The sequence below is a fragment of the Centrocercus urophasianus genome, unplaced genomic scaffold, assembly GCF_019232065.1.
Source record: "Centrocercus urophasianus isolate 14NV4802_14NV808 unplaced genomic scaffold, USGS_Curo_1.0 seq_9, whole genome shotgun sequence".
NCBI lineage: Eukaryota > Metazoa > Chordata > Aves > Galliformes > Phasianidae > Centrocercus > Centrocercus urophasianus.
In genome coordinates, this window is record NW_024885532.1 from 29,169,727 (window position 1) to 29,197,686 (window position 27,960).

Genomic DNA, 27,960 nt, shown 5'->3' on the forward strand with positions numbered 1-27,960 from the left:
TTTGCCTAACCACCAATAATCAAGGCCACCCATTCTGTGTTTGCTTAACACACTGCAGGAACAGTATCACAGGTTTTGCATATGGGTGGCTTAATTTGTTTTTCTTTCCCATTTATATCTGGAACTCTCCCCACAGGAAGGGAAAAAAAAATAAAAATATCAAATTAAGGTCAAAATACCACCAAAAAAAAAAAATCATTACCAGTTATGACACTCACAAAGCAGCTTCCTTCAGCCTACGGTGGATGGCTTCCCCAGAGGCTGTGGCCAGCAGAAGCAGGCAGGATGCTCAGGACTGTAGAACAGCAGTCCTGCCCTTTGCCTGCCTGGACAGCCTGCTTGACAGCCTTCCCCTCCCACAAAAGTGGCTACAGAGCAACCTAGAAAGGGTTATTTTGTCAGGCTAAAATTATGAAGTGAGCCCTTCTGGATCTCACAAGGCATCTCTTCTTCTGGCACAATATGTCTACCGTACCAGAAGATTCAATAAAAGTGGTTCAGTTCATTTTGGGTTCTGAAGTACTACCCATATATATGTCCTCACCCGAAGTTACATGTCTCAGTGTGGTACTTGCAGCTTATGGCATTAGCCACAACTGCTTTCAGGTGATTCAGTCACCGCTGCTACTTTCTTCTGTCCTGTATTTATGGAACCACCAGCAGCACAGTGGTGCAGGCAAAAGCACAAAGCTCAGTGCTGGGAACTGAGACAGGAATAGTGGAGTAGCAAATGACTTTGGTTTTTTTTATGACACACCTTGTGTCTATTCCTCCTCTTTGCTGGGGATGAGTTTTGGCAATCTTTATGTTCCTTAAATTCTTTTACAACTTTCTTTATCTCAAAATAGGTTACTCATGTAATATTTTTTTCCTTGTTTTTTTTTTTTTTTTTTTATGTCTAGGGACCATGAACCTCCTTCAAAAACCAGATATGTTGATAAGATATGAAGGCTCCTTCAAACCTCAATCAGAGGAAACAGGCAGAAAATAACACAACAGATATGCCACAAAAATCAAGAAATTCTATGGCAAAAAAGTTTGAAAATAATGGAAGACATTCCTAATTTAAAACAAGAACGGTTAGGCAAAGCACTCATCTTACTAAAGTGCATTGACAGATTTTATTTTGCAGCGTACTATGACAGTATTATGACACTAGATTGCTTTTCAAGTATTTGTCTTACTGCTTGAGAAACAGAAACAATTTCATTCCAAGTGTCTTACTTGATCAAACTGGGGGTCTTCTCCTCGTTGCAGAGATTTGGTCAGCGGCTTCTCCTAAAAGAAAATATATTAAATATGCATTACTTAAAATCAATATTATAATACATTCTACCAGCTCTAGTATTATTTCTCTGTTAGATTTTTGTTTACATAATTTCCCACTTGATCCCTTTCATGCTGTAGAGACTGTTTTATGTGAAAGAAGACCCACGCACACATATACTAACACACATATATTATATATATAATTACATATATATTATTATATATATTATATACATACATATGCTAACGCCGATAGTGTGTCTTCAGTGTATTAAAAGAAAGGAAATGATTAACTGCTTATTACATCTGATTTACTTGGTGTTCATACTGATAACTATAAAATACTTCAAAATAGTAGAAAACACACAACTTTTTCTCCAATATGTACCTAAGGAGCAGTATTTACCTATAGGATGTACCATCATGTTACACTACTACCAAGCAGCGCAAAGATGTTCATATATCTACTATATCACAGCACACACTGAAAGAAAGGTGATTTTACATCAGATACCAGAAGGTTCATCTTTAATGAAGACTGCTGTGAAAAAGTGACTGTGTTATGTTAAAAGAAAAAAAGATTTTTTTTTGCTTATCAACACACACTCTCAAACTATCTGGGAAGGCCAAAGAGAATGGCACAGATCAGGAGTCTCCATTTACCTTTACAGCATTTTTTTGCCAAGCAGGCTCAATTACTGTGGCACGTACAAGTAAACTATTGTACTCAACATTTATTAAATTATCAGCCTCTGCAGTGAAGGACCCAGGAATCCTTGTATACACCAAGTTGAACACTTTTGAGCAATATGCCCTTGCTGTTAAGATGACTAATGGTATTCTTGCTGCATTAGGCCAGCAGGTTAAGAGAGGCAATCCTTCTCTACACCTCATTGGTAAGGCTGGACCTGGAGTACTGGGTCCAGTTTTGGGCTCCCCAGTACAAGAGAGACATGAACATAACTGGAAGCATCCAATGGAAGGCAACCAAAATGGTTAGAGGACTGGAAAATCTCTGTTATGGGGAGAGGCTGAGAGAGCTGAGACTGTTCAGTGTAGAGCAGAGGAGACTCAGGAGGCAGGAGTGCCCTGTGCCAGGACAAGAGGCAATGGATGCAAAATGGAAAGACCTGAAGTGATACAAAATATTTTTGTTATTTAATGTTGCCTTCTGCAGAAAATGTTTTCCAGTGTCATCTGCTGACTGATTTTGAAATTAATTATGCTGATACAATTAATGCCAGCTGGCAAGGAGTCTGGCTGCAGAGTGACAACAGTATCCCCAGACTACCTAACAAACAGAAAAACTGAAGTATTTTCTACTGAGTCACTGATTTATCGAGGACATTAATATTTTTCATTGTTACCTCTAATGTATAAAGTTACTTTTCCAGGTTACATTTAGTGGCACAACACCTATTAATTAGAACTCTATGACTAGTTTATTGGAGATGAACAGACAATGCCAAATCCTGTAGCCCAGTAACAGACACATGAAACCACTCCACAGTCCTCACCCTCCACCGGTAGCTCAGTGCTACTCTACTGAGCTCTGTCTCATGGGTGGATAATATTTCTTTTATCTGCTGCTCACTGAAATGGAAGACAGATCATCATTCAAAATTATTGCTGAGTTCATTCAAAAGTAAAAAATTTCTTAAGTCTTCATCGGTCCTGGACCATGAGAATTGGTGCAGTTTATTAAAAAAAAAAAAAGAAAATTATACATAAACTTTTTTTTTGTTACTACTAAATTTCTTATTCTGTTACAGAAGTCTTGTGCTACTGCAGTGAAGTTTCTTAAGTTCTTTTTCAATAGCTTCTGGACTTTGGCAACCAGAAGCTCTGTGTTACAATGCTTGATGCTGCAACACTGGCTTGCAAAGCATTTTATAAAATTGTGCAAAAACGTGTTCAGTGTTCCAGGCAGAAATGTGAATTTTTCATTACATGCTTATCTGTAAGAAGACCATGCTTAAAACAAAAGAAACGAGCCCTGCGAACCTAGGTCTGCCACTACAACCCTGAAAATGCCCTGGTTACCCGCACCCTGCCTGTGGATGCAGGCACACCTCACAAATACTTCAGTAGCTGATGACAACACTCCTCAGGGGCTGTGCTTTTGAGTCTGTGAAGATCCCTCCTTTCAGAAAAGGCAATGTAACTCTTGCCTTCTTACAGGTCACTAGATCAGGCATTCCCACGTTGTGGCACGTTCACTGGAAAGCGTCAGACACACTGCATGGTGCCCCAGGCCCAGCACTGTTAGCCAGCTGAGGGAAGGGATCGTCCCCTCTGCTCTGCACTGTGCAGCCTCACCTGTAGCACTGGGTGCAGTTTGGGTGCCACGGTACAAAATGGACACAAAGCTATTAGAGAGTGTCCAATGGAGGGCTGCAAAAATGGGTAATGGTCTGCAGGCTAAGGTGTGTGAGGAGTGGCTGAGGCCCCTGGTGTGCTCAGCCCAGAGCAGAGAAGGCTGAGGCAGCGCTGAGCTCTGCTGTGTGTGACAGCGACAGGGCCTGAGGGAACGGCATGGAGCTGCGTCAGGGGAGGGCGGCTGGGGGTGAGGGAAAGGGGCTGCGCCAGAGAGCGGTGGGCATGGAACAGCTGCCCAGGGCTGTGGGCACGGCCCCAGTGCTGGAGCTCAGGGAGCACTTGGAAAATGCTCAGAAATATGGTTTGAATTTTGGGTAGTCCTGAGTGAAGCTGAGAGTTGGACTTGGTGATCCTTGTGGGTCCCTTCCAACTCAGGATTTTCTGATTCCGTGACTCACCTTCACAGGCTATGCAACAGGCTTGGCAGAAGCAGAAGGCATCCCAGGGATGGAGATGAGCCAGGGGCATGTACCAAAGCCAGGAATGGTTCTGCTGTTCTAAGTTCCCAACATCCCCATTTTAAGGCTTTTTCTTCCCTTCATCCCCTCCTGTACCTTCTTGCCTCTTCCCCTCTCTTGGTTCCCTTGGCAGACAGCTTCTGCTGCACCCTCTCTTGCCTCTTCCTCAGCTCTGCCTGGGGGTCCTGGATACCCCCGTGCTGACTGCATGGAGCCATGTCTGTAGTGCAACCCCATCCTGGGAGCAGGGTGCCACAACAGATCAGCTCACCGCACCCTTGAAGGAATGGCGACAACCAGCAACACTGCATTTCTCCTATCAACCAGTTTTTCCCCATTTCTGATTCTTCCAGTTATCCAGCAACGTTTCAGCACAGAAAATTAGAAGACAGGAAGTGTGCTTCTTGCTACCTGTAAAAGACTTCATGTTCTGCCTTACCTTAAATACATGCAGGTATTCTGAGAGTCCTTTAAGAACGGTATTTTTTCTTTATGCAGTTGGCATTCTTGTCTACTGTAAACTACTTGACAGTTCTACACCACTTAGCTGAAATACTCTTACAAATCCTACCACTTCATGTCATGCAATGTTTTTGACATTACTGCTACAGCAGCTACTATGCAAAGTATTTTTCTACTCATCACAGACATTTTCATTACATCCCACAGCTTCAGGACAAGCAAATACATGGTTAAGAAGCCTAATAAAGTGAAATTGCCTGTTAGTAAAAGCTTCCATAGCATTCTATTTATCCTGGAGATACACTCATTGAAAAGTTTCTTAAAAATTTTAAAAATGTTTTCCTGACTTGAGGCACCATTTTATTTATTGATTTTATTGCCCATGTAACTCAGAAATCGCTAAGAGGCCCTTTTATATGATGAGCTGACTCTGAGTCTCTGTAGCTATAATACATCCTACAGAAAGGTCTTCCAAATTTGAGATGAATAAGTATCCTGAATTAGGAGCCAAAGCCTACAACCACAAAATATGAATAAGGTTTGATTAAGGTGAAAAGCGTAGAGCTTTCTGGGCTATAAAACACATCTGAAAAATTACAAAATAATGGAATCTCAATAACAACTTTTCCACTTTCAATCACTAAATTGAACATCATAATTTCTTGTTTGATGTGCTGCCTTCAATTGTACACTATTTTTTTCAGAACTGTAAACTTCCATGATATGGATACATATCAGAAATAAGTGGGAAAGATCAGGAAAGACAATTTTTCATTTAATATTTGAAAAAAATACTTTTCTATAAATGAAATCTAAACTTTTTTATCAGCGATGCTTACAAAACAAAATGCTCACCTAAAAATTACTTCCCTTCCACAGTTACTCTGCTAGAACATTAATAGAATCTAACAAAACAGAGTATGTTGAATATGCAACAGCAAATGTATATTTTATCCCATTTGGACATAGGAACTAAATAAAATATTTTTTATTTATCTGAAAAGTAAGGTATCACTCAACACCTCAATTAACACAGTCAGTGTGAAAAATTTCTGCACAAGTCAGCTACTTTCAACAGTTAATATATTAATGCTTTTTTGGGTTGCTACACAAATGTAATTGGGTAAATTTACACAGGAAGAGCTTTTCTAAACCACCTGTCACAGAACTGAATGTTCAGGGAAAGAGGAAAACAAAATGATGTTGTACTGCCTATTAAGCTTTACTATATCACTGTGTTATTGTGACAGACAACGTCACTTGAAGTTACTTCTAACCTCACCATTAGGCACATTATTCCTACTAAACTGTAACAGTTACTGTATTACTCGCTGTGATAAAAACCCATTTTTTTATTAAGAGCATGGGGAATGCAAGACTATTCTGATATAACTACAGCACATGCTAAATGCAGCTGTACACACTCAACTGTGTAGTTTGATTGGATAGAACAGTTAGCAAAAGACAACAGCAGAAGAATGGAGCTCTTGTAAAACGCAGACCACATCCAACTGCTATAGCTAAAACAGATACATAAAATACACATAAATGCAATCTTAAGGTTTTTTTTTTCACCAAAAAACCCCAAGCATAATTCTTTTCTGCCTATGAATGCCCACATAAACTCTGACAGAAACTGCATGTCCTTGTCCTGTATTCCTTAGAGTAGGAAAGAAGGGTGGTTGGTGTCTCATAGAAAAAGCTGTGCTCCTAGCAGAGCTGGATCAAACACACTGCATTTATCGTTTTGCCACTGGTTGTTTGTACATACAAACATAAGAAAATGTATTACTGCCAATCCTGCGCTCACATGGTGAGTGAACTATTCTCTTTATCATCTAGGAGGAAATGCCACAAAGTCAATTTGTTTCTGCAGCCTGGGCACGTGAACCATTACTCTATGTAGAAGCACCTACCTACCCTTCAGGCATTGCTTTAGCACAGGGCTGAGCTGAGAGCCGGCCTACCAGCCAGCTGCCCCTAAAGGGAGCTCTGTCTGCCTGGTCCCTGATTCCACATGGCTGGGTGCCCGTCACTCACTGTGCTCCCTGCTCATCCTCCACTGAGTAAGCTCATGTGGTATTTATCTCTGTTTTACTTTCTCAAAAATTCATCCACAGTCCCATAAGATAAGTTATTGTACTGAAAATGATTCTAAACTTTATTTGAACTAATCTTCATCTCTAATTTACCTTTTTACTATTTAGAAATCCCTCCACCCCTAGAAGCTTAGTTAGTTTATATCAAAGTAATTAAGAGAGTCAAGCTTTTTGACTTAAAATCTGTTTACTCTGATCGTCTCACAGATGTTGCCCACCTGGAGCTTTTACCAAACAGGCAATTAGCATCCCACGTTTTCACAACAGTTCTTTGCATGCCAGAAGGTCCTCATGCATAAAAATACAACTTGCCAATCTTTAATTTACATTGTTGCTCCGCTCAGCATCAATTAGCCATCAGATACCTACATAAGATGCTGTGTCAGGTACAGAGATAGTAAAACAAACATTATAGGGTACTTCCTTTATTAAGTCTTGAAATTAATCAAAAGGAGACCCTAAACACATAATCAAATACATAATCCCCCTGGTTTCTTCAAAAAAACATCACACCTCTGCATGAAACAATGTTATAGACACCGAAAATGTTAAAGAAAACACGGCTAAACATCATGTAGCTTTTGAAAATTAAGTACAAAACCAACAGTAAGCATACTTGGTATTTCAGATGGGGAAAATCAGCTTATTTCAAGTGGCTATTAAATATATAAAGAAAAATTCTGTATCTCCCCGAAGGTTTTGTTTTAGCAAAGTCAGGTCAAAAACATTAATTACTGATATTGCACAAAAATGATGAAAGGTGCATGTTCAGAAGACAGACTCAGTAGTGGTCAGGAAACCACACTATTCTTTCTCAATTTCTCTTTTCTTTTTAACAGCTCTTCTGTTCCATTTTCGTGGAAAAGACTGTGCACAGTAATGCTGCACTGCTGAAGACAAAACTGTGTAAGAAAATTTCAGTTTTGTTTCAAGCACAGGCTTTCACTCGTTGGCACTGAATCTCGCCTCTTTGACATCCACTTCATCCGCTACTGCTGTGACTCGGCGATGGCTTCTGTCATCGCATCAGGTACTACCGGCTCATTTTTGCCTGTTGATCCCACTTCCCACAATGGACATCTTTAACGCAGGCTGTCTACCACAGAATCAGAATCACACAAGGTTGGAAACGACCTGCAAGATCATCCAGTCCAACCACCCTCCCATTCCTATCAGTACCACAAGCACTAAACCATCTCTCGTAGCTCCTCATCCAGACGCCTCTTCAACACTGCCAGGGACGGCGACTCCACCACCTCCCTGGGCAGCCATTCCAGTGCCTGACCACCCTCTACAACATTAAAATAAGGACTCTCAAAAATTTTGGTTATAAGTGGTATTTCAGAAAAAAAATGGCAAAACAAGCCAAAGAAGTATCTCATTTCAAGAGTAATACTTCTGCTGTTACTACCAGTAAATTCCAAGCAAACTGAAAAAAGAAGCAAACTCACTGATTTTTTTTTCCAAGCTATTAGATGTGCAGTGAAGAAACTAGCAATACAACTTTCTCAACAAAACATGCAACAAGAAAGAAAAAAACACAAAAATCAAATATGAATTTTCTTGTGCAAACAACTCAAGCTCTGACATTCTTACTTAAGTGCAGTTAAAGATATATGGTTAACTGCAAAAAAAAATACAAATCCAAAATAACCTACTGCTGCCAGCATTTGTGTATTTTGTATTATTTTTCTGTTGCTAAATAAGGTGCTTTCTTGTAGGTAAAAAAGAAAAACATCCTTTTACAAAGGTGTCTTGAGCTGAAAAGAGCTGATGGCTGATGTCTACCTCTGGCCAATTCTGAAAGAAATATTTTTAACACATACTTTTTTTTTTAATTTGGAAAATTTTGAAGAGCACAAAGGATGATTTTACTGAAATTTGTGCTAAGCTGCAGCACAACCACGAAAGGAAGTTTTCTTGTCTGTTTATTTTCAGAGTTTTGTGCTAAAAGGAATACTTTGTAAATGAGTGAACTCCAGACCAGGTTCAAATCTCTCTGAATACATTCAAGTTGTAAAGTCTGGGTTAACACCATAACACTTTCTTTTGTTTTACCCTGATTTTAGCTACTCCAGCTACCACAGTGACTTACACTCCTAAAACAGTTATCAGCTTTATTGATGTTTGTAAATTTCAATTTGCATAAGACTCTAAACATTTTTAAATTAGTCCTTGCTGTTTAATAGAACGGCTTGAGTTGGAAGGGACCTCAAAGATCGTGTAGTTCCACACCCACCAAATCAAACAGTAGATTAGAGTGCTCTGGGCCCCATCCATCCTGACTTTGTCCTCTACATGAAGCCACGAAGAAGGCGTTTTGGAGTCATACACTAATAAATAATGTGATACTTTATAAGACGTCAGTCAAGAATGGTGTCATGAGATGCTGTATGAGAGCCTGAGATCTTTTGCCTCTAAGTCTGTGGGACTGGAATAAACATGATGTTCTGAAAATAACACTTGATACAGGAATTTATAACTTATTTTTAGCTTACTAAGAACAATATACTTCAGAGATCTGGAGTTCTAGATCCAAGACTTTTGCAGGAAATTGCTATTCAGATTCCTGTTTCAGTTGTTTCAATACGGCTGGGCAGGTGTCATCAGCCAATACATGCATTTGAAAAAATAAATAAATCAGTAGAGTGCATATAATAATCACTTCTATGAAGCCAAGGTTGGTTTGGGGTCAGCAGACATCCATCAAATAGAAGCTCTGAAAGATCCAGAGGTAAATTAAATGGATCTGGGACATAAAGTCATTGTGATCAAAAGTGCGTAACTCGAGCACTACGGTTCCCTGCTTTCTATCTTTGACTTTACTTCTGAGAGCCAGTAAAGAGGTGAGCATGCCCTTCCCTGATCTTGTGCCTGGTCATTTGTACATCTTTGTTCCCTAAACAGAGAAGTTAAGTGATGCTTTGATCCTGTATGCAAATAGTTTTACGCAAACTGATTGATGATGAGCAAAGTTATTTCTGTTGTGCAGAAGGACACTGTAGACAAATACAGGAAGCTTTTTTATCTGCACAGAATGTGCATCTTCCCTGTTGAATTCATTGCAGAATCCAAGTTATTATGAACATGCTGACCTCACATTCAGGCTTATAAGACTCTTTACCAAGGTCTTCAGTGACATGACAAGGAACAACCGGCCAGACATAAGGATGGCCTTAGATGACCCTAATACAACTTTCTCTTTCTGGTTACTGGTAATAACCAATATCCTTAAATGATATAAAAATGTGATTAGTGTGTGGCATGTGGCAGGTTCTCTGCCACATCTGAGAGCATCAGCCAACATGTGATACAGCGTGACAGCTTCAGTGACCTTGGATTCAATCTCTGTCTTTTGACATTCAATCCTCTCAGTGATCTGAACTATCACATGCACCACTGACTATCCTCTGACTTTATCCATGTGCAAGTGAGGCTCAAGCACAGTGAAGTTCTGCCGTTAGAATGAGATCAGAGGCCTCTAACATTATACTGCTTGTGTGCCCAGCTGTGGAAACTCTGAGATCACTGAGAATGCTCCTGTTGACACTGCCTGGCATCTGCTACAGGTCTCAGCTGGAGATACTTATCAAGATAACTGCAGGGGCATACTTTTCCTGAAGAGATGAGTGGAAGGCTAAGAGAAGGCTCTCTGTAGTACTGGAGTTGTCTTTTCCATGGGTGTTCTCCATCTTCAGTATAAAAGCTTGATTCTTCTGTACTTTTCTGCCTTTACATCTTCTGGATAAAAAATTTCATGGACAGTATCTCCCAGGCTTAGATGCCTCTCCTTTGAAGGAAAGCTGACCTGGTTCAGTGCACTTCATTAGCACTGGCAGAGTTTGGGAGCATAAAGGAGAGTTCTGGAGGACTACTGTTAAAGTACCTGGAAAGCCAATGAAGATGCAAGAAAAGGTGATCAGTGAAGAAGAGGATGATCAGCCCATAATTTTGCTGAACCAGAGAAGTTATTGGAAAGTCTGACTAAAGAGAAACAGAACTGGTGGAAACATCCACAAAGAAATCACACTTAATCCACAGATTTGGCTGGGAATTGAATAAAATACTGGGATGAACTAATTGATGGTCTAAGAAATTGACCTGTGATACTGCCAATGATCAAAGGAACCCTGCTGAGCTCAGACTTGCTGGAAACGATGGAAGATGGGGTATCCTCCTGAGGATGGAGGCTGACAGACAGATCTGCCCCATTCAACAAGTCACTTGATGGATCCACTGTAAGAGATCTGTAAGGTTCCACATAAAAAACGGATATTAGGTACAGGTCACATGCTGAGTTGTTAAAGTAAGATGCTTTGACTTTATGATGAACAGGAGAGAAGACAGCACATCACAATAACATAAGGCAAAGTCTCTAAAGAAGCACCTCAAGTACTTCAAAGACAGTTATCCAAAGACTGGCAATTATATTCAATGTACTATTTTTAATGCATTATTTGTCACAACTTAGATCTAAAAGAACTAATCTATCTGTATTTATTAATACAATTTACATTCTAAATATGGAATGCAGCAGAAATACAGAGATATTATATTTTAGATCCAGAATTATGATACCATGAATTTGTTAGGGTTAATGAGGGACTGCTCATGTTATTTTAAAGAATCCTGGCTATCACAACCTCCAGTGGAATAAAATACTTTTACTGGTTATGAGTGACAGAATCCTTGAGTGACACAGAGCAGATAGAAACTGATGACTGTGGGAATCAGGCACGTATGGAGCATTTATAGAAGGTTCTGAGGATGCACGTGCAAAAAGAACAGCATTTTCAATATGTACCTGCATATGGTTGTTCAAATAAAGTTGCCTTCTTTTCAGTTTTTCTGGGCACACGCATATAGAGTGAATAGGCAGAGACAATTTGCATCGCCTCTTCTGAACAAAATGGCTTGTTCCAGACAGTAACTCCCATTTGTGCACTCTGAACAAATAGGATCCCAACCTTGTACATTTGTCAAACTATACAAGAGGACTTCAAATGTAAACAAATGTGTGATGCTCATTTGTCTCATTATAGATGAGTCATATAAATGAGTCACTCCTCATGTGATACAGGTGGAACTTAGTCCATGTAAAAGTGAAAATTCAGCTGTATGATAAAATTCTTGATATTATTATCAAGCAATTATCTACATCAATCTTACCAGTTATCACAGGCTAATCCTCAAAAACCTTAACAACTAGGTTTATTTTATTTATGTCTGTTCTTAGTATATTTCTTCTTCAATGCCAAGAAAAAGTTAAGCCTAGAATAGAGCTAATCAGAGAGCCATGACACTATACATGCTGGTTGATCTCTGCCAAAAGCTGGCCAACTTTTTATAGCTTTGCAAAATAATCTGCAGTATTCTTACTCTTCCATAGGCTTCTTAACCACTTCCTCAGCTGATATCAGAAGCTCCACTGTGAAACAGATCTGTATTTTAATGTCTTTGAGCTCCTACTGAAATGGAAGTAATAAATACAGTCGTATTAAAGACATGCCTGCTTTCAGTGGATTTCCAGAGGCCAGATAAGCCTTCCTAATGAAAGGAGAAAGTTACTGGCAGAATACAGGGATATGCTGATAGCCTTGATCCTGTAATTAGTAAATCCGTTGCTGAGTTCAGTAGTAAGGCAATGAGTTTCTGAATTTAGGCAGGCTCAGTGAAAGAAGATGCTTGCAGGAGAGAAGCATAATGAAAGTTTACCAACAGCTAAATTAACCATTAACCACTGTCACCGCCTGTAGCTCGCTATGTTTTATCAATGCCTGCAGCTGTGTGTAAGTACTGCTGAAAGCCACATTTAAAGATTAGCCTGATCAGTATGCACAGGATGAATTATTACTCTAAGTGATAATCAACACTCCTAAAAAGGAAACCATTTTCTCTGTTGACTTTTTTTTTTCCTCCTTACAGCATCATTATCTGTAAACACATTCTATCATTTGAACTGGCAAAAATATTTCCTTGGCTTCCTCTGCCTCATTTCATTATAAGGTCACCACTGCTTGAAAAAAGGCCAATGCTAATAAAAGACCAACTTGTGTTTATAAGTGAAGCAATGTAAAGAAGATTTAAAATTTAAACTGATAAAAATGTATACGTGACTACAATCAGCTTTGAAAAGTGATCTATAGGAAAAATACTTAGCATTCATTATAAAGGAGAATAATTATTTACAGCAAAGTATCAAGGAAATATTAAAGGTTATCAAGAAAAAATGATTTACGTTTCATTTCTCTGAATTTTGTTTTTTAAACCAGAAAATCCCTTTAAATTCATTCTGCTGTCAAATGCCTTCAGCTTGGAGTAATGCTATGTGACAACCTGGATACAGTAGTTTCATCATTAAAAGTGAGCAACACGATAGTGAACTTAATGTTATCACCACACTTTTCTTTTACTTCAGGGACCCTAAAAAGGAGAAAAGTTGGACCTGAAATTTCAAATAAAATATACTCCCAACAAAGAAAAAAAGAATCACATCTGATAACAAAAGGTTTCCATTGTAACTTGCTAAAGTCTTAACAGTGGGGAGCCAGCATTTGACTCATGCCTTCCAAACATATCAGCCTGGGGGTGCATTTTTTATGATGATCACTGCCAAGTCCAGTAACCAAAATGTCAAATCAAGTTTTCTCAACAGCAAGGTAGCAGGAGGGGTGGGTGGCATTGCTCTGTGCTCCTCTTCCTTGCTGGTGGAATCTTGCCATCCCGGATGAGATTTCATGGGCTGCAGAAAGGACTGGGTGAAGTGCCCTTCACTGCTGCCCTAGAAAATAGCAAACACGTTTTGTGCCTTGCAAGCATCCGCTACTCGTGGCAGCAACAAATCTGATTTTCCACCAGAGCTGTCAGAACACTGTAATTTACAGCAGGGCTCTGTGTATCTCACAGAAAGGAGAAATGAAAATATCAACTGGGCCAAAGAAACTGAGAGAAAAATCCAGAAAAACATAATAAGGGTCATCAGAATAGATAATAAGGCAAAACCTGCATATGGAAATAAATATTTATGCAAAAAATGTATCAGTGAGTTTTTAATTTAATCCTATGGTAATTTCTGAGCTTGAATTTGAGATAAGACTTCATGATAAAAGGGACGAAAAAGTGATCATATACTGATCATTCTAACTTCTCTAAAAGATATCTCAAGTATTCATCGCTCATTATAAAATTAACCTGTCATATCTTGTAATGGCTTAGAGAATTCAGGCTGAAAATATCTCAGTGCTGGAGTACTTTGCAAGTTTGATTTTCTTTGAAGTACACTGGAGTTTAATTAGAACAGAATCTTCAAAGAGTTCACCATTTGACTACCTATTATGAAAAAGGCTAAAGGTGGTTCTACATCACCAATTTATAATTGTGGTCTTGCAGATCCCTGGAAATTCCTGGTCACAATTTAGCCAGTGGAGTAAAAATGCAGAAACAAAGCAAGACATCCAAGTTGCCCTACAAAAAGGGTGGACTTAACATCTTAGCCACTGCTCCAGAATAATTGTTTACATTTTCCCTGCCACTTCCTTGATTACATTCTGACAGAATATCTAACAAAAACATGCTTGCACATTTGTCCCAGCCACCCTCAAAGAGCAGCATGTCACGGCTTATAAGTCTTATTAATTAGACGTGAATATGTCACTGAATATTTTTAATGTCTCACAGCCAGACCTCTCTAAGAAATCTGTACTAAAACTGTTGATAAGAAGGTGAAATTTTACTCCCCTTTTATATTTTTACAGTCAGTCTGTGTTGAATTTGCCAGATAAAATTTCACTGAGCAGTCTCTGGAGTAAGACTGATATTCAGATTTTCATAGTTTCAGAAAGATGCAAAAATAATGTATCAACACACAGCAAGTCTAAGTAATCTTAACACAGTGTGAAATGGGAATAATTCAGGGTGACTGGATCCTATTTGTATCTGAAATATTACATGCATAATGCAGAGGCAAGCGTTTATGAGGAACAGAGGTGCCCCAAGGAAACAATGTTCTCAGTCACAGTCTTGTTGTTTCCCAGGTTTTGTCAAGTTCTTTTACAATTCATTCTGTCTTAAAATTTTAATTTTGTTCATGGTATGTCACAAGAAGAGTGGATGGTATTAAATAAATGCTTGCACTATATCCCCTGAAGGGCCTGGACCATATCTGTTTCTTTATTCCAGTTTTTATATTTGGAAGGAACTCACGGAAGGCAAAAAACTGGACCTCTGTCAAAACTTCTGTTTGGATTTCTGTGATTTCCAAATTACATATTTCCTTCATCTTGCACCTACCTAATATTTCACAGGAAAGTCTGGAAAGCCTTAAAAAGTACCAAGTGCTTCTGGATCTATATAAAAACGTAACGCTAAAGAGATGTTAACAGAATTAAGACAATCTGAATTTCACAATTCAGAGTACCCAGAGATGAAAACAGGGTATTTATCTATTCTGTGCTGTTTTTTGTAATAAAAATATTATATGTCATATTCAAAGTAACAGGAAAGTATATGAAGTGTAGTCTCAAGTTAAAACAGCAACATTCAGTAGTACAAAACAGTATGCAACAAAGGTGTTTATATTTTAAATTTGTCTAAAATACAAATATTGGCAGCTCTCTCACTGTGTAAAACACTGTAATGTAGCTCCTTTTTCAAATGCTGTGTATGTATGTATGTATAGAAATGCTTTAGTATATGTAAAATTGGTGCTGTACTACATTGTACGATTATGAAAACTGCTACTGTCAGTAGTAAAAGGGGAACCAGCAGTGCTATTCATTTCTGTGTCTTAGCTGAAAACCAGTAATGTTCTTATGCATATTTTTAATTGTATTTCAGTACTTTCTAACCTATTTTGACTCAAATGACCTCTTTCCCAGCTGTGAAACTTACGCTGCCTGAAGTGACTCTTCCACTTCTCAATGTCACCAACACACTGCCATTCAGCAAACAAAAATATTCTTCTAATTCACATCACCACTTTGGTGTACCTTGCACACCTCTGTTTTTCTGGTCACCACAGTAGTGGTGTATTTTACCATTTGGGAAATGCTCTCAATTCAAATCAAAATACATATACACTTAGAATTTCCTTTTACTTACAAGAGGTTCTGCCATGATGATACGAATCTTGCGTTCAGCCTGAGTAGTAAAGTTAACAAACAAGCTCTTCAGAACATATTCGCCTGGCTTACTGTCTGGGTCAACATTAATAGGCAACATGGCTGGAGGTCCTTTTTCTCTCTGCGTACCAGAAACAGGTGGGACAGGAGGCTTGATATATCCGTTGCCAACTGGAGAAGCTGAAAGATAAAAGACATGCATTTACTTTTGTGTAAACACCTTCACTTTTCCAAAGCATCCCAATGGCCCACAAACCATCAAAGCACACCTGCAGGCTAGTTGATAGTAAAATAAATATGCAATATATAAATAAAATTTCCATCTTAAAGTTACAGGCAAAACTTACATAATCTAGAATAAATAAAAGACAAAGTAGTATCGAATACAATGCAGTACACACTCAATCCTCTTTTTATTCATACTTGTTGACACTTTGTTCATTCTTTGAACAACATCCACATTTCCTACCTTTTAGGAGTCAGGCCAGGTCTATAACTCAAGTGTCAAATAACAAACTTGTTCTTTAATGCTATTCAAACAGAGCTATCCTTACATATGCCAGGAGTATGATCTGTTGGTTAAGTTATAAAGGGCCTGATTTTTATCTTACTTTTGCAGGCAATAGACACATGCTGGAATATGGGAAATTCCAATTAGATATATGGAAGAAGTCTACTGTGAGAGTAGTCAGACACTCATAGAGTGTTGTAAAGAGATATTGTGGAAACTCCAGTCTTGAAGATACTCAAAACTTGTCTGGCCCGAGAAATATTCTGCAGTTATTGAGCAGGGGTTGGACTACACAACTTCCAGAGATCTCTTCCAATCTAAATGGTGCTGCACATTGGTGAATTCCCCATTATCAGTATCACGGTATTATGCTCCATGTGTATCTGTACAGATGTTGTAACTGCAGGTGGTTGAGACAGAGGTACTTTAATGCAACGCAAACAAATATTATGAATACTTGTTGCTCTAGGTAAACATAATATTTACAAATAGCACTGCATTACAGAGTGTTACATGGCAAGTTGTGTCCAAGTTACAAAGAAAGAAGAATGAACTACAAGAATGGTTGCTGCACATCTAATGCCTTCAGCATTTCCTTCTGAGGAATGAAACTGCAACCACTGCTAAAACTGTAACCTATTAACTAAATGACATTACTTTAAGAATAAATGAGGTTTTAGATCTTTCCTTAATACTTTTAACACTTAATTGCAAGGGAAAAAAAAAAAAAAAAGCAAAAAAAAAAAAATCCCAATGATTAAATTATCATTTAATAGTATTCAAGATGTGGTAGAATCAGACCCTAAATTAACGAACTGAAAAAATAGATCCATTAAGTAAAAGAGAAGATATTTTCCCTTAGAAAATCAGTTTAGAAGTCTATGATATAACTGTAATGCAAGACAAAGATGCTTTTGTTCACCTAGTTACTGTTCTCCAAGCATAACATATGTACTGTACTTTGAAAATGACTCTCCTAATGGATAAGGTATACCACCACTCTCTAGCACAGCAGCATCAATTCTTCCATTCAGCTGGTTTTGTTACCTGCAATGTTTTACTTGATTTCTGAGGGCAAAACCATAATCAACTGAAATTTGCTAGTGCTGACTCTGCATAAACGAAACCATATAGAATGGCTGTACATTCAGATGATACAAAACTATTTCTAATATACACAATCATTTACTTCAAACTAATGAAACAAAAAGGGCCTCTGTAAAAAAGAGTACACACTGTCATCACCTAGGCTCTCCTGAAGTTGAGATATAAGAACAGTCGGATGCAAAGGATCAGATGTAAATTTATATGGACTATCAAATCTGTTTTATTTGATCACCAATTATGTCGTACGAATCAAACACATCATTTGGATCAGCTCACAGCCATCCACTCACATGGTTTGACTCCTCACTTAGGAAGAAGGCTTTGCTGTGAGCAGTGAAACCACCCTTTTCCTGCATTAGGGCCCTGTGTGCAGCAGAAGCCCTGTCCTCCCACAGCCCATCACCTCCTATTCCTGCAGGCTGCCCTCAGCTCTGCACCATCAGGCCTCCCATCTAAGCTCCTCAAGGCCACACACCTGCCTTCTGCTACCCGAGGCTGCCTCTCAAAAGGGTCTGTAGGAACCCTAGCAAATGCAAACTTCACATCTGTCCCTCAGACAGGTTCAGCTTAAATCAGCTACTAAGTTCAAAAGATGGGAGTCAAAAGAGGGATGGAAGGAAGGAAGAAGGGTGTGTATGGTCATTTATGCCTGACATTCTAATGAAAGGAAGTCTAAGAAATCCTAATTACACTCCCTTAGAGCTGCAATCCTCGCCATCAATCATTAGGGTACTCTGTCAGAATTTCGGAGGCATCGGGATTTAGTTCTTTATAAGAAGCCTATTAAGAACTGTGATATTGGGTTTATGACACAGACTGATCTTAATCTATTTTCTTCTAGATATCTAACTGAGAAATCAATTATTTGCAATTATTTGTGAAAAGTAGGCACATGAAAATCTAATGAAGTTTAACAAGGCCAAGCGAAGGTTTTGCACTTGGGTCGAGGCAATCCCACATAGGAGTACAGGCTGGGAGACTCATAGAGAGCAACTCTGCGCAGAAGGACCTGGCAGTCCTGAAGGACAAAAGCTGGACGTGAACCAGCAGTGTGCTCCTGCAGCACAGAAGGCCAGCTATATCCTGGGTTGCATCAACAGAGGGGTGGCCAGCGGGGAGAAGGAGGTGTTTATCCCCTTCTACTCAGGCTGGGGCGCTGGACAGCCGGATCCAATGGGTGGCAACCCAGTCCATGGCAGAGGGTTGGTACTAGGTTATCCTCAAGGTCCTTTCCAACTTAAGCAACTCTATGACTGATTCTATGATTCATTTGTTAACTGCAGCCTGCAGTAGAGAAATGTTATTATGAAGGCTGCTCTGAAAGTAATGCCTCCTATTTTATAATGTTGGCCCACACTGTCAGAGGTGGATGTTGGTGGTATGGCAGTAGAGGTTGAACCTTCTACTCCTATGCTGTTATAATTTGTTACTGCGTGACAGATGGCAGCAGAGGGGCACTCTGATAGAATGGCATCTGGCATGGAAGTGCAACTAAAGCAAAACTGTGTCATCAAATCCCTTCATGCAGAAAAAACTGCACCCCCTGACATTCATCAACCCTTGAGGAACTTTTATGGAGACCAAAAAGTGAGGTGGGGGGTGGTGTGTTTCAGTAGTAGTGACAGCGACACGAAAGACAAGCCATATTCCAGATGGTCATGCAGAAAAGTAATACAGTGAGATAGAGCGGCTCGATCATCTGATCCACACAAATTGGAAGACTATGACCAGGAAACTGTGTGTGGAGTTGAGTAACAGCCTCAATGCACTGGAAAATTTTGGAATATCACAAAGTTTGCACCAGGTGGATCCCAAGAATGCTTTCACAGGAACAGAAAGAACACCGTATGAAGGTTCGTCAGGACCTACTGAACCAATATGGGGATGGATTGCACCATTACTGGTGACAAAACATCACGTCACCAATATGAACTGGAATAAAAATGGCAAGCCATGGAGTGGCAGTGTGAATTCCCCATCAGAGAAAAAGTTCAAGATGCAGCCCTCAGCACATAAATTTTTGCCATCTCTGCAAGAGAAACACTTTCCTATTAAATAAAAGGCACAATTTTTATGTGCAAAAACACCATATGAAGTCAGTGTGGGTTTTCTAGAAGGGCAGAGGTGGGATGTTAACAGAGGAATTATATTCAATTCAAAATGCTGTTTTCATTGACAAATAAAGTTTTCACTACGTAATTTCAAAATAATACTGTTCTCCTACATGGAGAATTACCAGAATGGGCCACTGAAACCTTTAGTCTGAACTACTAACATACAGTACAGTGCTGGTCTGCATACAAATACTGAGTTAAAATAAACATTTCAATTAGAGAAACATAATTCTTTCCCAAGGAACACAAATGGTGATTCCCATGCAGAGAACAGGAGCCCATGGCAGTGCAGATGCCCAAGGGCCCTACCAAAGCAAGGAATCTGCAAGTCAATGCTGGGAAGCTCTATACATGTCTACATCACCTATCCCACAAAAATCTGTGAAAAAAATGAACTATGCCTTATCTGGTGTAAGATGGCTGCACCATTTTGGAGTGCAATTCTGTCAGAAGGCTACTTCTCTCAAGCAATTTTGTTGTTAACAGGATACATTCCTTATTTCCTAGTCTATCTGCAATAAGCTGTCCCTTAAAGTATTCAAAGAGTACTCTTTGCTTTTCCTATTATTTTCATTTAGCTCAGGTTATAACCATAACATTTCCTCACTATTATGCATTTGAAAGCATTTAAAAACAAGTTAGAAATATGGGACAAGCAATGAAATATCAGAAACCCTTACCACCACATTCACATACTATTGCCATAGAATGAATTACTGAAATAAAATCATTGCTATTTTTTTCCATGTATAATATTTTCTCTGAGTGTAGTTATAGATGCGAAAAAGTACAGCAGTTTGACCACACAGTCAGTAAGGTGATAATGGGAACGAGTACAAAATTCAGCTACCATGCCAGAGTCTCTGCTATGATTTACATGCCAGGTATTTTTCATAAAGCTCTAAGATAAAGCAAAACAACAGAAAGACGAAGACAACCTAAGAGTACACTACACTGGATACCACGACCGCCAAACAGCTACTGAATTTTCAGTATCTTTAACCACAAGAAACAGAGATGGCATTCTTCTAGTTAACTGTATCAAACTTGCACTAAAGCAAACCACAAACAGACTAATACCACAAACCACAACACGTATTCTCAATATTTTTGTACCTACCGAGCCCCTTTATAAAGCTGATCACACTGGACTTTCTCCAACATGCTACTGTAATATCCATGAGCCTGCGAATACCTGAAATGCTCCGCTCAAGTTAGAAAAGTTGGAATCCTTTTCTAACTGAAATTAAAAGGAAGTTACTTGCTTCATAATCCCGTATCACACTTCACTACAAATTTTCCATCATTCTGGTCCATATTGCTTTTAGTTTTAGTTCAGGTTTTGGCTTTTGTTTTTCAAACAGACAAGTGCTGAAGACCTACAAAGTGTGAGCTAGCGCAGGCCTCCGGATCAGATCAGCCTTTCCATAACCAGAGGGGTAATTTTTAGCTTCAGCATATGATGATGACCACTCACAGAGAGGCTGCACGTCTATATTTATCCACAAGTACATACTATGCTGACAGATTAGTGAAACTACTTTCAGGCACTCCAAGAACATGAGACAGGATAATGGAGTTCCACATAAACAAAACAAGCATATCAAATACACGCGTGATCATACAATTCAAGCTGAAAGCAATTAGTATAGAAAAGCAAAGCACAGAGACAAGGCAGGATGCGTTTTGTTTTGTAACTAAGGCCTTTTGGCTGACAGTACACAGTCTAAATTCCTTGAGATAAAACCAACACAGTATCTGTCTTTTTCCCATGCCAAGAGTCAGTGACAAACCACATATCCTTAAGAATAATTATACATCTGAATTATGCATCTGTTGAAATGACTCTTGAAGAAAACGCGCTTTGTTTTAAAACTGTTGTTGTAATAATAAAAACACATTATTAACCAAACTGTTAGGAATTTAATTTGCAAGGACACAGTACGCTGTGCCAAGGTTAGCAAAAGGTGCCTGGTGTGCCCTTTACAGAACATTCCCAGATCACTGTGAGTCTGACAGGTAAAGCGAGGTGACCTCACTGCAGCCTTTCAGTACCTAAAGGGAGCCTACAAACAGGGGGGGAATCAACTCTTTGAAAGGGTTGATAACAGCAGGGTGAGGGGAAATGGTTTGAAGTTGAGGGAGGGAAGATTTAGGTTGGATGTCAAGGGGAAGTTCTTTACTATGAGAGTGGTGAGGTGCTGAACAGGCTGCCAGAGAGGCTGGGAAGCTCCGTCCCTGGAGGTGCTCAAGGCCAGATTGGATGGGGCCCTGGGCAGCCTGGTCTGGTATTAAATGGGGAGGTTGGTGGCCCTGCATGTGGCGGGAGGAGTGGAGATTCATGATCCTTGAGGTCCCTTCTAATACAGGCCATTCTGTAATTCTGTGATTCTGTGTAAAGAGACCAGAATTCAAGGGAAATTTGATGAAGAAGAGCCAGCTAAAGGTCTAGAAGATTCTGTCCTAGTCATAGTCCAGAAATAGTAAGATTCCCATGGGTAATGTGGAGGAAGTAATACTTCAATGGAAGTATTATTTTCACAATTCCTTTGCATATTTTAACAAAAATAAACTTAATAGGCACAGTGTGAATGACTTGCCATACATACGTTAGGAATTAATTCCTTTAAATAAATACAGAGCTTCACAATGAGCAACAGATACTACTAATATCTAATGTTTCAGTGTTTCTGAATCTTGCTCAGGAGGATTTACACTCAGTAAATGATAGGATTATCATAGGATTATCATTTATTGATAATATTGATATCGATCCTATCACCAGATAGGATTCAGTGCCTATTTGAGTCTCACATCGAGACTATTTGGAAAGTGAAGATGAAAGTTACAGTGGTACAGGTGCTGGTCTTCCTTTCTAAAAGAAAATCAGCTTTATGCAATACATAGTTTGTTTACATACTTTGCTTACACCTTATTTATTATTTTTTTTATATTAAAGCAAGTTTTGCAGCAATAGATTCAGTCAAATGTAGCATTTGCAGCTAACATTCTCCATACAGGACATGCACATTCAAAAAGTAATTGCAGATCTCTTCATCCCTAGGAGAATGCAAGCTAGCCCACGATCTGGAATTACAAATGATTTCCAGCACTAGAGAAGGAAAGCTATGTCTACAGAGTCATTACTTAAGGCAGATTCATACAACATCTTCTATATGGACCTTAGAAGCTGTTAGAAAGCATGCAAACAGCTACTTTAATGTTTTTCATAATTAGCTTAAATTATATTTTGTAAGTATGCAGTAAGGAAGAGGGGAGGGGTGACAGAGAAAGGGTGTATTTACTCCCTGGTTTACCAATTTCTCAGCTACCCAAAGCCTTGCTTGAGGACAACCATTTTCTGACTGTGCTAAATGGGGTTTATTGCAGAATCACTTCTGGATTAGCAAGAAGAATCACTCCAGTTTTCACATATACTGCTCTTCTTTTGTATTCCAGCCCTTATTTTGAACCCAGACTGATTTAACATCTTTTTGAAATCTGAGTTCAAATCGCATCCCAAGTTAAAGACCCAGTGAAAAATCCAATCCCTTTTAATTGTCTTTATCTGACACACCACAGGGAACAGGAACAAAGGGCAGAACAGAGGGGATTCCCAGGTCCCACAGACATACTCCTTTTTAATTCTTTGCTTTCTGTACTTGCAAAATAGCAACTAACATTCTTCCCTAGGAATTCATTTCTATTCAGTTACCATTCTTTCCTTATAAACTAAAAAAAATAAAATAATAATAATAATCTGTCTTTTGATCCTGTCTTCCTGCTTCAGGAAATGTTATGGACCTGCAGCTTTCATTTTGAGAATCCTTATTTGGTATTCTTCTATTGTCCATCTTTGATCTGATTTTCATTTCAACTTTGTGCTTTAATTATTAAAGATTACAGTGTCTAGTCAAGGGATAAACAGGGATGGCTTACTTCATTTGCAAGTGAAAGGTTTGCTCTGCAGAGCAAAATTCACTCACTGATAGCAATATATACACAAACACTGCAGTTACAGACACAACGTACATACAATGTACAGTTTCTGTAGCAAAAAGCTCAAACTTGTTTTCTCTCTCAGTAGGACAAAGCTGTCTCCAAAACTGTAATTAAGACAAATCTCAGTGAACTTGCATTTTATAACGCTAGGATGTGATGACTCTTTCTCAAACCAATCAAGTAATTTCTGGGAGAAGACACTATGTCATTCTAATGCTGCTGTCCTGATGCAAGAAAATGGTGCATACATACATAATACTATCCCAAATCACATACGGATTCTTCAGGAAGAGTCACTTTGGTTGAGCATCCAGAGAGATGGTCTGCTATGCAACAATTCCTTGCAAAATGAAAATCTGGGCACAGCATATGAGTCACCATGGCAGAGGAGTTATTATTCAGTACAGAAGACAAAATAGAAAAGGTTGTGAGAGATGACCTGAGCCCTTCTGAATTGAAATTCTCAACATACTTGATTATGCTTACATTGTAAGGGAGAAAATGATAATTCATAAATTTCAGATTCCTCTGTTTCTTTAAATGTGCTAAGATGTACTTTGGGAAAGATACTGGTGTAAAATGGCATCAGGGAAGAGATAGGAGGAGATATTTTCAGTGATAAAGGCATTCCAGAGCTTGGTGCTCTGGAGCTCAGATGCAACTGAGATAAGAGCAACATTCTAAATTATTTCTGTCTGAAGGCTTTGTGAAGAAATGCTCGTTACATTTAGATATATTCATTCAGAATACTTGTTGAACTACAGGACACAGCTCCAACCTCGTGCAGACTTGGCTGGGCAATCTTACTCCAAACTTTCTTTTCCTATTATGATAAGAGATTGTAAATTCTTTGTGAACACAAGGAACTGCAAAGCCAGAAAGCAGGAGACTAATTAATGCAGCCACTACACGGGCTGAGTTGCTGGTGAAGCGTAATAAGCACTGACCAACCCAGTTAGAAAAAGAAGGCTTGTGAAGCGTGCTTTCCTCTGTGGGTGCTTTGTGCAAATTTGTGCAAATTGCTTGAATGCTCCACTAGGAGATCAAGTAGCCATCTTTTGAGATGAACACCATTAATATAGAACCAGTTAACGTGGATACCTCTGTCCAATCTCAGGGAGACAGAACAGTCCAGGCACACACTGACATGCTCTGTCTGGTTGAGCGTGGTAAAGCTCCGATCAGCTTTGAGTGATGGAGCTCAGCCTGGCACCTCAGAAAGGCTGGAACTGTCTGCTCTGTTTTATTGGCCTTCTGGTCACATTCCAGCTGCCAGCAGATTGGTGTAAAACTTTGTAATTCGCATATGGGCACTGCAACTCTGTGCAGGAGAGAGGCAACTGAGATAAGACCCCTCAGAACAAAGTGGTGGGTGGCACACATTTTGTTCTCTTGCAACAGAGCATGTCTCTGTACACAGGGGACTCAAGAAAGGCAGCAGCCAAAACAAACAAACGTACAGGAAATCCTGTTGACTACGTTCATCCCCTTTCTACAGCCCTTTTCACTGACTTGGCAAAACTCCTAGTAACTAAGATGTAAGATGTACACTTTCCCTCTCTCCCTTTCCTGAGTCACTGGTCAGAGTTTGTGCTGCTTAACAGTGCTCCCAGCGTTCTTATCTCAGATCCCTGCAAGACATCTGAGTGATGCAGGAAAGCAATCCATACCTCCCAGCCCATTCTCTTTGCTCACCAGTTCTTTTTCTGCTCCTTCTCTCCCAGATTTTTGCTTTCTTATTTGCATAAACTGTAGCGTATGAGCTGAAGATATATGAGAATCTAGGCATATAACACAGAGAAACATTTTTAGCTGGATTTATTTTAGAATTTTCTTAGTTGGTTTTATGATTAAAGAATAAAAAAGCTAAATGACATGGGAGAATCCCAAAGAGATTTTCAATTACCATTTGAGCGTTCCATCTGGGGATGACTTCTCAGTAAAGGAAATACGTTTATTGCCTCTGATGGCTCCAATTCAAACATAAATCATTTTCAGTTTCTGTGCTTTATACTGTAAGGAAAAGCTGCCTCTTTGAAGGCTGGCTTGATAATAACTATATGGGAGCCTTTCCTATATGACTTCAAATGCTTTGTTATCTTTACCTGTTATTCCAAAATTAAAAATGGCTTTAAAATAAGGGTGGGAAGATCTAATCAGATCATCATGTTCAGATGAGTAGATCAACAGACTTTAAAACAATTAAAACAAAAAGTATTGCATTTCTGAAACTCTGACAGATTTTCTTTGGGCTCCAAGTTGTGATAGAAGAGCTTTTAATTTTAAATAAGGATGTCACATTCTTTTATACTTTTTTATATGCAAAGTTAAAAACCTTTCCTTTGGTTTCAGTGAATGAGAAAATAGCTTCCTGTAAGTTTTTCAAATGGATGTTTTGTTGGGTTTGCTTTCCTTTTAGAGACATGGAGACGAAGATATTCCCGTCGTTTTGTGGCTGATGGGTGTTAGCAGAAGAATTATTTTTAGGAAACTTGGAAAAGCGCCGAGGAAGCACAAGACTACAAGGATCCAAAAGAAACAAAATGGTTACTTCCAAAAGAAGGATGAGCAAACAGGGAGGATGTGACCTGCATCTCCCATCCCTATACATTTTCTCTTGGAGAGAGGAGACCTTTCTTTCTCTTCCTAAATGTTCTACAATAAAACTGTGAGAGCATGGGCAAGACAGAATATTGAAAAGATATTACATGCTTGCACTCTAGTCCTGTTTTGGTTTAAATACCTATCTCCGATGGTAGAACCAGAACCTTGCATGAATTTGTTTTGTCTATCAGTCCACAATTCCTTTTCCCAACTACAGACAAATGTTGGTTTGTGCTGATAATCATGATAATCATGTGTTTTACTGGAATGGAAACAGCCTTTTGGTCAGGGATGATGTTGCTTCTTCACAGTGTATGAAAACCCGTAACCAAACACATTTTTTACTGCACAAAAAGAAGCAGGCTATGGCTCATTTCCTCCTGCAAGTGCACGGTCTGAACAGTCAATAGTCTGCTTATGGCTAAGAGCTGACTTCTTATTGGTTTTTGCTGATTTCACACTGTAAAAAACATGAAGTCATTTTTAAACTATTGTGTTTCACAACCTAGTACTACACTGAAGAAAAATCTTTAAAACTGCACTCACTTCCTTAACCACATCTCCTGATGCACCTAATTGCTGCTTTTTAGGGAAAGGCTCAAATTTAGCCACTTAGAAGCTAAATGTTGAGCTTAACCTTGCCATCAGGGCTCCAGGTAAAGTAAGTGAAGAGAGACTCACGCTTTGAGGTGATTCATGAAATCTTTCTTACAGTCTTAGCTTAAGACAGAATGAATCCAGTTCTAGTGATTGCTGAGGAAGAACTGACAACAAAGATAGGCATCCAAGGCTGTTAAGAGATGATTGTCATTCTCAAGTCCCTAAACTCTTCAAGAGTACCTTGTACAAACCAACTGCATCACGCTGCATTTCAGCTGCTGCTGGTGAGGCTTCATTATCATTGATTGTGTGGGTGGAAAATGGCACAATACCAGGAGTACACCAAGCTGCGAGCTGGCACTGTGAGCTGGCAAACTAAACCTCTGCAGGACAAGAAAACTTTTACAAAATGTTATGAAGCTTTCTGTAATGAAAGCACAGTGAGACTTTTGTGAATCAACACTAGCATGAAAATAAGTCAGACTAATCCATTCATATTATCCCCTGCAATGCAGCAAACAAAGTAACATTTATACAAAGAAAAACGAGAGCAAAAGTTTTGCAGCCAAAATCAGGATTAATAACTATGATCAATCCTCTACTCTTTCTTTTGATTGAATCATTATTGTTATTACTACTGCAGCAGCACACTCACAGCACTGTCTGGCTTCTATACTGAATTAAATACTATTTGGCCTCTGCTTATAGGAAACCAAACATAAAACCATCAATGTATCATCTCTTGTTAGCCATACACTATTACAATGCTGTAATGTCTAGTAACTCTTATTAACAACATGGTAATAGCTTTTCCTTTAAAAGGTGAACTCCCTGGTTTCTTAGCTATTAAGGCAAACATTCGCTGCTTTACTAGACTCAGACCCCAGGATGTAAGTATTTCTCCTTATATTTCAAAATACATAAAGAGCAAGACAAGAACGATTTTACCATCCACATTAGCTTAGTGAAGCTTTTTGGTTGTCTAGCTCACCTACATCCGCTAAGTGAAAGACTTTTACTTGAGCAGATCAGTGAAGCATATGGGCTTTAGCTGGGATGTGCATACATACTGGTCAGCTGCAAAAACCCCACACAGCTCTCCTGCTGGTCAGGAAGCCATTACAGAAAGCTCCTTCCATATATTGAAATGTCTGAATATCACTGAAAGTTACTGCCAGAAATACATTACTGAACTGTTGTTTAGTGTCTCACCTGCTCCTATAGATAACACAAAAT

The 27,960-nt window shown here is 39.0% G+C and overlaps 1 protein-coding gene across 1 annotated transcript in view; it reads right to left on the reverse strand.

Annotated features, from left to right (window-relative positions):
* Positions 1-27,960, reverse strand: part of FRY (FRY microtubule binding protein) — a 160,017-nt gene that overhangs the window by 113,921 nt on the left and 18,136 nt on the right. The window contains exons 2-3 of the mRNA XM_042839018.1: positions 15,767-15,966; positions 1,225-1,278 (exon numbers count right to left, since the gene is read on the reverse strand). Coding sequence (XP_042694952.1) covers positions 1,225-1,278; positions 15,767-15,966 — 254 coding nt within the window. The remainder of the gene's footprint in view (positions 1-1,224; positions 1,279-15,766; positions 15,967-27,960) is intronic.